Source organism: Triturus cristatus, chromosome 7, assembly GCF_964204655.1.
Source record: "Triturus cristatus chromosome 7, aTriCri1.1, whole genome shotgun sequence".
NCBI lineage: Eukaryota > Metazoa > Chordata > Amphibia > Caudata > Salamandridae > Triturus > Triturus cristatus.
Window position 1 is genome coordinate 1,692,259,772 of NC_140590.1, and position 11,544 is coordinate 1,692,271,315.

General features: G+C 46.0%; 1 protein-coding gene across 2 annotated transcripts in view; it reads right to left on the minus strand.

Moving 5' to 3' along the window:
- Positions 1–7,872, minus strand: part of LOC146812775 (complement C1s subcomponent-like) — a 52,661-nt gene extending 44,789 nt beyond the window's left edge. The window contains exons 1-2 of one of the 2 annotated variants that reach the window (XM_085619890.1): positions 7,057–7,872; positions 1,196–1,412 (exon numbers count right to left, since the gene is read on the minus strand). In XM_085619890.1, the coding sequence (XP_085476016.1) occupies positions 1,196–1,412; positions 7,057–7,064 (225 nt within the window). In that variant the 5' untranslated portion in view covers positions 7,065–7,872. The remainder of the gene's footprint in view (positions 1–1,195; positions 1,413–7,056) is intronic. The other variant, XM_085619891.1, reaches the window with a different exon arrangement.
- Between the last annotated feature and the right edge of the window lie 3,672 nt (positions 7,873–11,544).

An 11,544-nucleotide genomic window follows, 5' to 3' on the forward strand; every position in this document is an offset into this window, starting at 1 on the left:
GCAGGAATGCGTACACTTTATGGAGACCTAGTAAAAATGTACAGGAATATTACACAATACATAATGATAACATTAACAATACAACCTGCGAGGGCTGCGAGGGCTAGGTAACCACACATGGTTACTACAGGTATTAGCCTGCAAACACTGAATGCCATTATGGGAAAAATTCCCACCAGCCGGGAGCAAATCTCGTTCTGGATAGCACAAAAAACAGCACAGCTTGAGGCAGTTTTTCCCCACGCAGCCCCACAGGAAAAACACAGAATACTGACAATTTGCTTGCTAGTGGGGATGGCTCCCCCTATCGAAGATTGTATCACTAGGGGTACAATCTTTGCGGCCGTATATACCAGAACACATGGTTCCCCTTCAACAGCAGTCATAGCAGATGTACTGAAACCGATTCAGAAAGAGTACGGGGCAGAGCCTGCCTTAGATCCAGGGATGAAACTGTTGAGCAATTTTGCCCACGTATCAGCCATTATGTTGAGTAACATAAAAGGGGAGGCAGCAGTGGTGGCTATATGCCAACTCCTGAGGAAATTCACTCCTGCACAGCAGTAGCAAGAATTGCCTAAGATTATCAAAGACACATACACTTTGCTTGGTAGAGATCATCTGGGAGCCAGACCTGGCAAAATAATAGTTAAGATTACTTCTAAAAAGGATAACTCTAAGCAAGCACCCGATTCTTCAAAAAAGAAATGGGCCAATGAACAAGAAAATAAACAAAACAAAACACAGTCATGGAGTGGATCTCCTCAACAGGAGCACACCAAGAGAAAATATAACTTGAGAAACCGTGACAATATTAGGAAGCCTGATAGGTATCAGGATCCTGATACACGTTCCTCTCGTTCCTTTCAGGATTCATCCGAAAAAGGTTCGGAGAGAGACGAACGGTCAAAGCTCAGAACGAAAGAGCGAGTCAAGCTAAAAAGGGAGACACATCGCACTTCAGACTACAAGAGCTGTGATTATTCATTGAGGTGGGCAGTCAGTCATCCCAAATAAATATCCAATTTATTATAGTTACAAGTAGATATTCTGCCTTACACAAAAAGGAGAAGCAAAAAGCTGATTCTCACTAGTGAAGCAAGCATTCTTTCTTATTCACAAAATATTATTAATGGACAGATGATAAGGCAATAGTACGACAAGAGGCATAGGCACATGCGTACGACACACTCACCTTGACATAGTCTTGGCAGTATTCTTCATCTTCCCCAACATCAAAGTGGGTAAACTGGAGTCTCAGTCTGTAGCCGTGAGGCACAGATACTGTCCATGTCATGGACTGGTTTGATGGGTAGAGCGCAGGATATCCGGGGGATGCAATCGTCCCAAATAGTTCTGCATCAGAACCTTGAAAAGTAATGCAGAACACTGAAAGCAGCCAGATGTAGGCCCTGAAAATGGAGAGGCATGGGGTGATACGCTGTTTAGCTTTTGGTTAAGTAGAGTGAGGTCTTAAAAGTAGGAATGTGAAAATTGTATATGCCTTTTATTACTAGCAGGACTCTTGAACAAAGGGCAGGAGTGATATATGACACAAACTGGTCCATTTACTTCAGTAGGCTCTAACCGTAGAGTAAGCAATTGGAAGTTACACTGCCTCAACAGGATATAAATAATTTGATTCTATATTTAAAGCTGATATTTGTATGAAAGCGCTGCAGTATGAGCCTGTAAAATATGTAGCTTTTCTGTCTATGGCCTGGGATTATGAGATTTGTGTGCACTTGTATTTTTCATTTTTGGCCCTTCTAAAGAGTTACTCACTCATAGAATGTGTCAGAGAATTTATTAGAGAAACACATGGTGGAAAACTAATAGGGCATGTGAAATACCATTTTTCATTATGCCTATTTCACCAATAACTTTTGGGTTTTTTTTAGCAAATTTGTGCTGAAAAATACAACATTATGCCACAATTTTCTCAAAATATTGTTATAATGAGTGACCCCCCCCCATGAGCCTGGGTAAATGGGCCCTTCCTTGACACACCATGAAAGTCTTGGACTATTTCATCACTGAGCCTTCAGATCCTAAAGCAGGATAGCAAACTTAGATGAGTCTATGCTGTAAAATGTATATTTGCTTTTAAATATTCCCTGACTCAGAGAACCTGGGAGAAGGTGTGCTCACTTCCTTGAGTCTGTCTTCTGTGTTTATGTCCCACCACTTCCGAAGATCAGCAGCTGCCACAGAGACAGACTAAGTAAAAAAGCAAAACAAACGGTGGAGATGCAATAAATAGACTGTAAGGAGCTGAAACCTTATAGAGGGATGAAATGGCAGGACTGGGACAGGGAAGGATAAACTTGGATCACTGGGGTATTGGGATCTGATTCACAAAGGTAAACTTACAGTGTTGTGTATGTTTACTATTGTTTTGGTATTCACAAACTACAAGTTTAATTTTACTAATAGGAATTTTGCCACTCCGCACGCATGGCTGAGACTCCACACATAACAAAATAGGCCTGTGGTATCTTTTTATGTGCAGAGTTGTCTGCCCCAACCGCAGGGTCCCCACAGTGGTAAAATTACTATGAGTAGACTTAAACTCATAGTTTGTGAATATCAAGAAATGAAGACTTACACAAAAGTGTAAGTTTCACTTTGTGAACCGGGCTTACAGTATCATGCAGTCAAACTACCAATCCACTGGGGTGGCAGGTGAAACACCACATTTTGGGTTCCATGCCATAGTGTCATGGCTTTTTCAACAGGGAAATATTTATGTGATAGCATTCCCATTCCAGTCAGCCGCGGTCAGTAGTAGGAGTTCCTGCAGGGCGGTGACGTGGGGAGGGGGAGGGGCAGGGTGGGGGGTAGTAAACTATGGATTACGGAGGTTTACAGGTAAGTAAACATATAAATTAATAAAACGAATTTCGTTGCGTGCACTGCATCGCATTTGGGGATGCAGTGCACGCAACGAAATTCGTTTTATTAATTTATATGTTTACTTACCTGTAAACCTCCGTAATCCATAGTTTACTACTCCCCACCCTGCCCCTCCCCCTCCCCACGTCACCGCCCTGCAGGAACTCCTAGTAGGGCACAGTGGAACTGCCAACACAGAGACTGGTTCTGTAAGCAGTGCTTAATTTGTAAAAAAACATAAGTGCCAGGGCTCTCGTCAGGAGGCCACTGCAGCTTGCACAACACATCGCTCCTGCCATGCTGCCAATAGTATTAACAACACACCTACTAACCATCACACTTCTGCAAGTGTGACAATTCAGACAATTCCAGGCCCCCAAAGCTATAATTATGACTTGGGCAGCAGGTAAGTCATTTTTTATGTAGACTGGATTAATAATTTGTGGTCAGATCAGACAGTGCCATCTTGTGGCAGATTGCCACAAGTGTCGGTGTTGACAATTAAATGCCAGTGCCGAGCACCGAAAACCACTGGCTCAAATTAAGCACTAACTGGAAGTGCATTTTATGAGGTAGAGTACAGTTCCAGTATTCACGTTACCAATGTCCCAGTACCCATGTGATGGAAATGTTTTTCCAAGTATGGATACCACACCTCCCATTTCCTCGCAACGTGAAAGGCTTGCGAGTCATGATAAATTATATTTTCAAACTTGGGAGTAGGCATTGAGGACTTGCGAGTTGCAAATGACCTTTATTGTAACTCCTGGGTGCTAGGTGTGGACTTGAGACTCACGGACCATTGTGTTTTCTTTCTGACGTGTGTCTGACATGCTGGCCTGCAGCTCATAAGACATCTATGTTCATTCTTTGTATGAAGAGCCATTCAAAAAAAGTAATTTAAGTTGGACCACTATGTGATATCAGCTCATCACCATGTGACTGTGTGAAGGGAAGGTGTCACACCGTGGCACCGTGTGGATTGGGCGTCTGAAACCAGCAGCGCATTGCCTTTGACTGTGCGGGGCAGGCTGTGGACAAAGGATTTCGCCTACGAACCCAAATCCCAAACCCAGACCCTATCACACCCAGATCAGCTGTGCACATCTTAAGGCTGTGCATAGCGGGTCCCGCGCACAGGCTCTGGTCTTCAGCCAGGCCCTAATCCTGTCCCCGTGTCCTGCAGTGCTTACTGTCGACAAAACAACTTGGATGGAAGTGTATTTATTTGTAATATTTTGTGAAGATTCGCCAAATGGGGGATACGGAGCAAAGAAGAAAACCTTTTGCTATGAACTACCGGACACAGCTATAACTACAGGGTCAATATTGCAGACTCCTAATGTACAGAAACTATACAGCCACTGACCTCCCTGTGACACTTTTGCACTAGAACAAGTGTGCATTGTCTAGAGTCTTGAGTCATACCATTCAAGGAGAAAGAAACAACTTTCCCTCACCATTGTGTCAGTGTTCATTTCACTTCTCAGAGTGTTTATTCCTGGTAACTTTATTGGCCTGGCATTGCCCCTGAAATATATGCAACTGGCAAAGAAGAAAGACCTGAATCGGCCACTTCTCTGTTTTCAACCAAATGTATATACCTATACACTGAGCTTTAAGTAAGATGAAAAAACTGGGGGGTCTCTCACAGGGGCGAGGCCGATGTAATTAAGGGCGTGGCTTAAAACGCTTGAGCTAAAAATCTGTGCTTAGCATAGTGTGCTGCCTGACTGGTATTTTGCTGCATCTGTCCATTCATTCAGATATATAACACAAGTTTACACCTACAACAAGACAGGACTATTGACTTTGTCAATGGTTGTAAATTACATAAAGACAAATAAGCAACAACTATGACTTCGTTGTATATTCGCGAAGTAGCGCTACGCGTAGCTACGCGAACTGCGTAGTACCCTGTTTGCACTGTGCAAGATGCCGTTTTCAATGATTGCACAGTGCGAACAAGCATCCTGCACTGTGCAACCATTGAAAACGGCATCTTGCACAGTGCGAGCTGTAGTTTTCTGCCGCTCGAGGAGATTTTTACTCGAGCTGCAGCTTTCTCAACGCGGACTGGTAGTTTCTCATCGCGAGCGGTCGCGAGCATACGCGACCACTCGCAATGAGAAACCTGACCTCCCCGCGTTGAGAATCTCGCCGGGAGGTTTATTTTCCACGCACGCGGTCGCCAACTTGACGTTGAGGACCACGAGCAAGCAAAAAATGACCGCTGCTCTACGCAACACTACGCATGTTTGCACTGTGCTACGTGCAATTTGCGTAGTGCGAAGTAGTGCAAACTTCGCCAACTACGCTAGCGAAGCATAGTGCTTTGCCCAGGCTTATATAATATTGAAAATGCTTCCGTTCTTGTTGAGCGAGGTTGTGACGTAAGGATAGAGCTGCCGACTTTCAAGTTGAGAAAACAGGTGCGAGCATCACGTCGGCTCAACATCCTGTAATTCAAAACATGAATATGTCCCTGTGTAATGCGCAACTGGTGCTCATGTTTGCTCCAAGTTTTCACTATATAAAACAAAAAAAATAGAGGCAGATTTTCAAGCCCCTCGCGCCACTTTTGCGTCGCAAGGGGCTTGTAAATGTGCCCCTTAGTCTGTTTGAAATTACATCAAAAGCAATGACGGATGGTAAAGTTAAGCTTTTTTTTCCCTCCACCCTGAAGGTAAAAATGGAGAGCCAGATAGAGAGACTCGTTTCGGCACCTGCTTTTAAGAACTGCCTTTTAAGGACCCGGCACACTTAAAGCCTGCCTATACACACAGAGGTCACTTCATCTCTGATAGCATAACAGACTGCTTCCTACCAGCTAGCTAAACTTAAGTCTATCTGCCTTCTCCCTAAAATTGACACAGTTTTTCTGCACAACGTTTTCCAGTGTCACAAAACTTTCTGATTCTATCAGGTCTCAAACAGTACAGTAAATTACCGCTTGGTGGCGCTAACTGATTGGTTTCTTTCTATTCCTCCCCCACGACTTTAGCCAAGACATCTTGAAACATTCCCCGCATTGTGGGAGGATGGGAATTGAGACCGATAATTGTATTTACTACCCTGCGAAAAGCAGTGATTCAAGATTTTATACGCGTATTTCATTGTAAACAAATGTTGTGCCTGGGCACCATCCTCCTTTGACGTTTCCTGAAATTCACCGACATGGGGCCGGCCAGCTGGTAAACATAACTTCTCGGACTCGGTGTAAATTTCTAATGCATTTTGCATCCTTAATTGACCCTCATTCCACTGAATTGTATAATAAGTAGAGGCGGGTGAGCCGCTGAAAAACTCAAGCCTGAAGCCGACTCGGGCTCAGCTCGAGGTCCTGTTGGAACCTCAAGCCCAGAGCGAGACTAACTTTAAAAGTGGTTTCTGTCTGTCTGTCTGTCTGTCCCTCCTCTACCCAGGATGTGGCATTGCTGCCAGAGCTACCGACTGTGGATCTGGTGGAACCTGGTCGGCTCAACATCCAGTGATTGCGGCACATCACTTCATTTCCCTGTGCCCACAAACAATGCATGTGACCCTGTGTGATGTCACTGGTGCTCATGTAAAGCGCTCGGGCTTAGGGTCGACTTCCTGCTGTATTTAAAAACTGCAGAAAATGAACTCAGAGATTAAAACAAAACCTTAAAATAAGGAAAGACAAATAGAGAGCCATTTCCTGGCTGATTTGCACAAGGTGGAACCAAAAATCATAGATAAATCGCGGTTCTCTACTGAAATTGTGTAATCGTAAGCAAAAACGTTATTGAACCAAACTCTTTTTCTTCTTTATTCCGTATGCGAGCGCTTTCAAATAGGAGTCCAGACTACTAGTTGTACAAAACGATCAATACACTTTTAATAGGTACTTCTCCGTGCGCTGCTACAATTAGTGCTTTTTTAATGTTAATGCTTCAACGTGTTAAAGAAATACACTTCTCGGCTCGTGCGCCGGCTCTAAGATCCGAGCCAGACCCTTGGCTCGGCTCTGGCTCGACTCTCTCCACGTTAATTTCTTGGCTCGCCCACCTATAACAATAACCACATTTTCAGACCGTGTTGTGAATATCATTGGCAGGTTAAAGTGAACTCTAACCCGGGAATTATTTCCAATACTGAGCAAACATGAACAGCGGGCGCGGTGGACAGGACACTCACCTCATCATTCGGAGTGACACAGGAGGAAGAGGGGAGAAATGAGGTAGCGAGAAAGCAGCGTCAGGGCCCAAAATACGGTGTCGTGTGCGTGTTTGTGTCGTGCCTGTGTGTGCAGGGGATGCCCTGTTCTGAGTCAGGCCACAGAAGATGCAGTTAAGACGACAGCAGATGTCCTGTGCGAAGTCAGCCTGCCAGGAGAAACAGAGTCAGGCCACCAGAAGATGCAGAGTCAGGCCGCGAGGAGATGCAGAGTCAGGCCGCCAATAGATGTCTCGTGCTCAGCCAGACGGTCAGGAGATGCAGAGTCAGGCCGCAAGGAGATGCAGTCAGGCTGCCAATAGACGCTTCGTGCTGAGTCAGGCCACGAGAAGATGCAGAGTCAGGCCGCAAGGAGATGCCTCGTGATGATTCAGGCTGCCAGGAGATGCAGAGCCAGAATGTCAGGAGAGGCAGTCAAGCCGCAAGAAGATGCAGTCAGGCTGCCAGTAGATGCTTCGTGCTGAGTCAGGCCGCAAGGAGATGCCTCGTGATGATTCAGGCTGCCAGGAGATGCAGAGCCAGAATGTCAGGAGAGGCAGTCAAGCCGCAAGAAGATGCAGTCAGGCTGCCAGTAGATGCTTCGTGCTGAGTCAGGCCGCCAGAAGATGCAGAGCCATGATGCCGCCAATAGAGGTAAGTCTCCGGGAGATCCTTACTTCCGACTCACGCCTGCAGATGGAGGGCTTCAGGCCGCTAGCGGGCTCCTGGTTCAGAGCAAGGAACCGTCCGGCGCTGTCAGTGACCATAGCGTGTGCAGACGCTGCCCCCGGGCTGAGTGAGGGGGCCACTGCCCTATGAACAGCTCCGCAGCTATCTGTGGATCTGAGGGTCACTGACCCTTGGGCTGATATCGAAGTGGGCTCAGGGACAGGCTGAGAATCCACAGCGGCAGATTCTGTCAGACCAGCCCCGTAGGGTGCATAGTGAGTGCAGCGAGCGAGCCTGACCACTGCAAAGAGGGTTTGGGGGTTCACCCTCAAAAAATTTGGGCAAAATGGCACATTTTTCTGTATACATTCAATTGTATTAGCTTTTAAAGCCTAGTAAATGATGACGTTACAGTGCACCAGGATACCACAATCTTTGTTGGGGCTCTTCAATGAGCCCTCACTACCACCCTCCCAGTGCCTCTCATCTCTCCATAGCCCCTCTCTCACATGCATTTAATTTGTTTTACATCACCTCTCATACCAGTGTAGGGTGTCTGAGCACTTTACTTCACACACACTTAGAGACAAGGAATCATACGTGTGTAAATCAGTGTAAAGAAAATGTTACTTAAGACAAAGTCACCCATACTGGTAGGTGTTTTTTAAGTATGCTTGGTCTGGAGAAGCACAAACTCAGGATTCAGAACGTAACACAGTGGTTAGGGTTGGCTTTACTAATAAAAATGTATTTCTGGCGGCAGCGGTTGGAGGGAGGAACATGGCGGCAGCAGGCTAGCTGCCGGAGTACTCTGCTCTGAGCTCCCTGCAGGGCGTCGCTACAGCTATAGCTTTTTTTCTTCGTTTTTTTCCTCTTCCCGAAAATGCTGAATATTATCAGTGTTGGCATGTAATCAGCGACTTTATGAATAATAACTAACGAACCTGCCTTTGTTTTTTTTGTTTTTTTCTGGTAGAGCGACTTTCTTTTGCTGCTTGCTTATACCGACGGGAAAGTTACCGTGTTAGCGCGGTCTTTCTTCTATCTTCATGTGCCTGAAGTCGGGGGCGATACAGCTGTCCCCTGAGGTTTCGGACCTAGTTACACCATCATTTGGAAATCGGCACGGCCTGTGGCCCTGGTTCCGCGCCGCCCTGGAGCTCCGTCGGGGGAGGAAGCAGTGGAGTCATCGGCGCGATCACCAGGTCAGCGTCAGCGTCCATCAGGGCGGCGATAACTTCAAGATACGAGGAGAAGGCAGCGCGGAGCATATAGCCTGTATAGTCAAAGCAGCTGATCAGGTGACGGGCAAGACTGTTGAAAAGGGGGTTTTCTCTGGTCAAGAAGAAATTTTTTACTTTGCAGGGAAGTTAGAGAAATCCCCCTTACAAGTGTCGGGTGAAACTTTTCCTAGAGCTTGGGTGGCGGGGATTAGCAACCCTGCGAGGGTCACAACGAGAGCCACATCGAGAGCCAACACGCGCAATGCGCTTAGTCTGCTGTCGGGTAAACCACACATTCAAGAGCCAGTTATACCCTCGATTCCTAGTACTAAGGAGTCCCTTACAAACAAAGACTTGGGTGAAAAAGTTAAGCATAGCGCAAAAAGGAGGCACTCACGCAGAAGCAAAGGGAGTAGGAAGTTTTCAACTGAGGTTGCGGCTGGGGTTGGTACTAAGTCTGCTACAAGGCTGGATTGTGGGAGCGCTCCCCAGGGTGGCACAGAAGGGGGGTGGGAATCGGCTGGGCCCCCCTCTAAATCTTCTGAACCCCAGATCCCCTCAAAAACGTCTTCCTATTTGCATGTTGAAGTTATGGCCAAACGTACGAAGAGGTCTGACAAATTAGCTAGGTCTAATAAATCCTCTAAGTCAAGCAAATCGCTTCCAGACTCTACCTCAAGAATTACGCCTTCATTACGATCGTATTTCAAGGTTGTTCCTCAAGTACTCGACCTGGCTCAATCCCAGCTCCAGACTTCTTCTGTTTCCATCTCCTCGCTAACAATTTCCAACATGTTGGCACCTCCGGATCTTTCGGTCACAGGGGCCCTTCTTGTATCGTCTCCTCAATTAGTAGCTCCAGGGCCTGTTGCTTCACCTACTAAGTCACCGGCATGCTCTCCTTCTAAAGTTCTATTATCAACCCTAATCCTGGCTGATGAGAATGATCCATCTAAGGGATCTGGAGAATGCTCTAAGCAAATTAATCTAGGCTTAACTCTTCCAATTCCCTCACTTCCGTCAGGGCTTTCAGTGCCTCTATCTGATGCCACCGGTGCTAAATTTAAAGCGACTCAGGCACGGATATTACCTGATAGCGAAACCGGGGGTAAGACAGTGCATCACGACCCCTTAGACAGTAGCAGCATGGTCTCAAGCAATTTTGACAGACCCAGGGTTGAGGGTGTACTTAGTGGAGGGGCTCTTGGGCAGGGTTCGGACCCCGAACTCGTAAGCTTGGGGTGTGCTGTTCAGAAGGAGCTCCCGTCTGCCACTGATGCAGTACACTTGAACCCTAACTTAGGCGATACTATTGACTCTAACAGTGGCTCAATGTCAGACTCTCTTGCCTTAGATCTCCCAGTCTCTGCCTTACAGCTTATGTTTTCTACTCTGTCGGCTGATATTAAAAGGGGGTTTGAGGAGTCTGCACTAAATCAGCGGGAGATAAGAAGCTATTGTGAATCCTTAGACACAAAGATTGATTGACTCTTCTCAAGAACAGGAGTCTTAGAAGAGACAGTGGCCAGCATGTCGATACACCTTGACAAAGCTAAGGAGGAAATTGAGAGGCTTAAGAGAGCTGATACTGCTATGGCTGAAAGAATGGAAACCCTTGAAAACAATGCCAGACGGAGCAACATCCGCATCTTGAATGTGCCTGAGGGCAGTGAAGGATCTGACATTAAGCGCTATATTATCACCCTTCTGAGACACTCTCTAAAACTGGATCAATCTGAGGAGGAATTAGCATCTGACATACAGCGAATACATAGAGAACCATTTAGGCGGAATCCACAACGGACAAAGCCAAGGAAGATTCTGTTGAACTTCCATACATACTCGCTGAAAGAACATATTCTCAATCTTGCACTCAAGCAAAAATCCCTTGCAGGGGTGGGTTTCACGTTTCAAATTCGATCTGACCTGTCGAGGGCTACCCTTGAAAAGCAATGGGAGCTAGGAAGCAGAATGGAGGTCTTTAGGAAGCTTGGTGCATCAGTTCAAATGGGGTTTCCAGCCGTTTTGAAAATAATGATCAACAATAAAATGCATAATATTCGTTCAGTACAGGCGGCGGATGATCTTCTGCTGACCTTAGGGGGCTCTAAGGGAGGTTCTGGCTCTGGTTGAGAGTCTTGTGTCATTAACTTCGGACCCTGACCTCTCTTGGGATTCTAAAGTAGTTTCCCCTACTGTACCTTTTATCCTTTTGTCTTCAGATAGTATATACTTACTCTTCCTGCATTTTGTTAGCAGGTTCCTATGTGTTCATAGACAGTTTAAGTTAGACAGATTTAAAGAAAAAAAATATATAAGAAGAAAAAAGAAAAAAGAAAAATATATAAAGAAATCGACAAACAAGTAAAAAAAAGGGAGAATTCACAATGAAAATGGGGGAAATCGCTTTTTTTTTTTTTTTAAGCCTATAATTCCTTTATCGCACTTAGTTAGTGATGCCCTGTGCGGGCTCGGCAAAGGGTAGGGAGTACCACAAACCGGGCTTGTTCCGGTTAGTTAGTACCAGGGTTCCTCACGGGTGGGGGGGAGGTATGGGGGTGAGGGGGGGTGGGTGGAA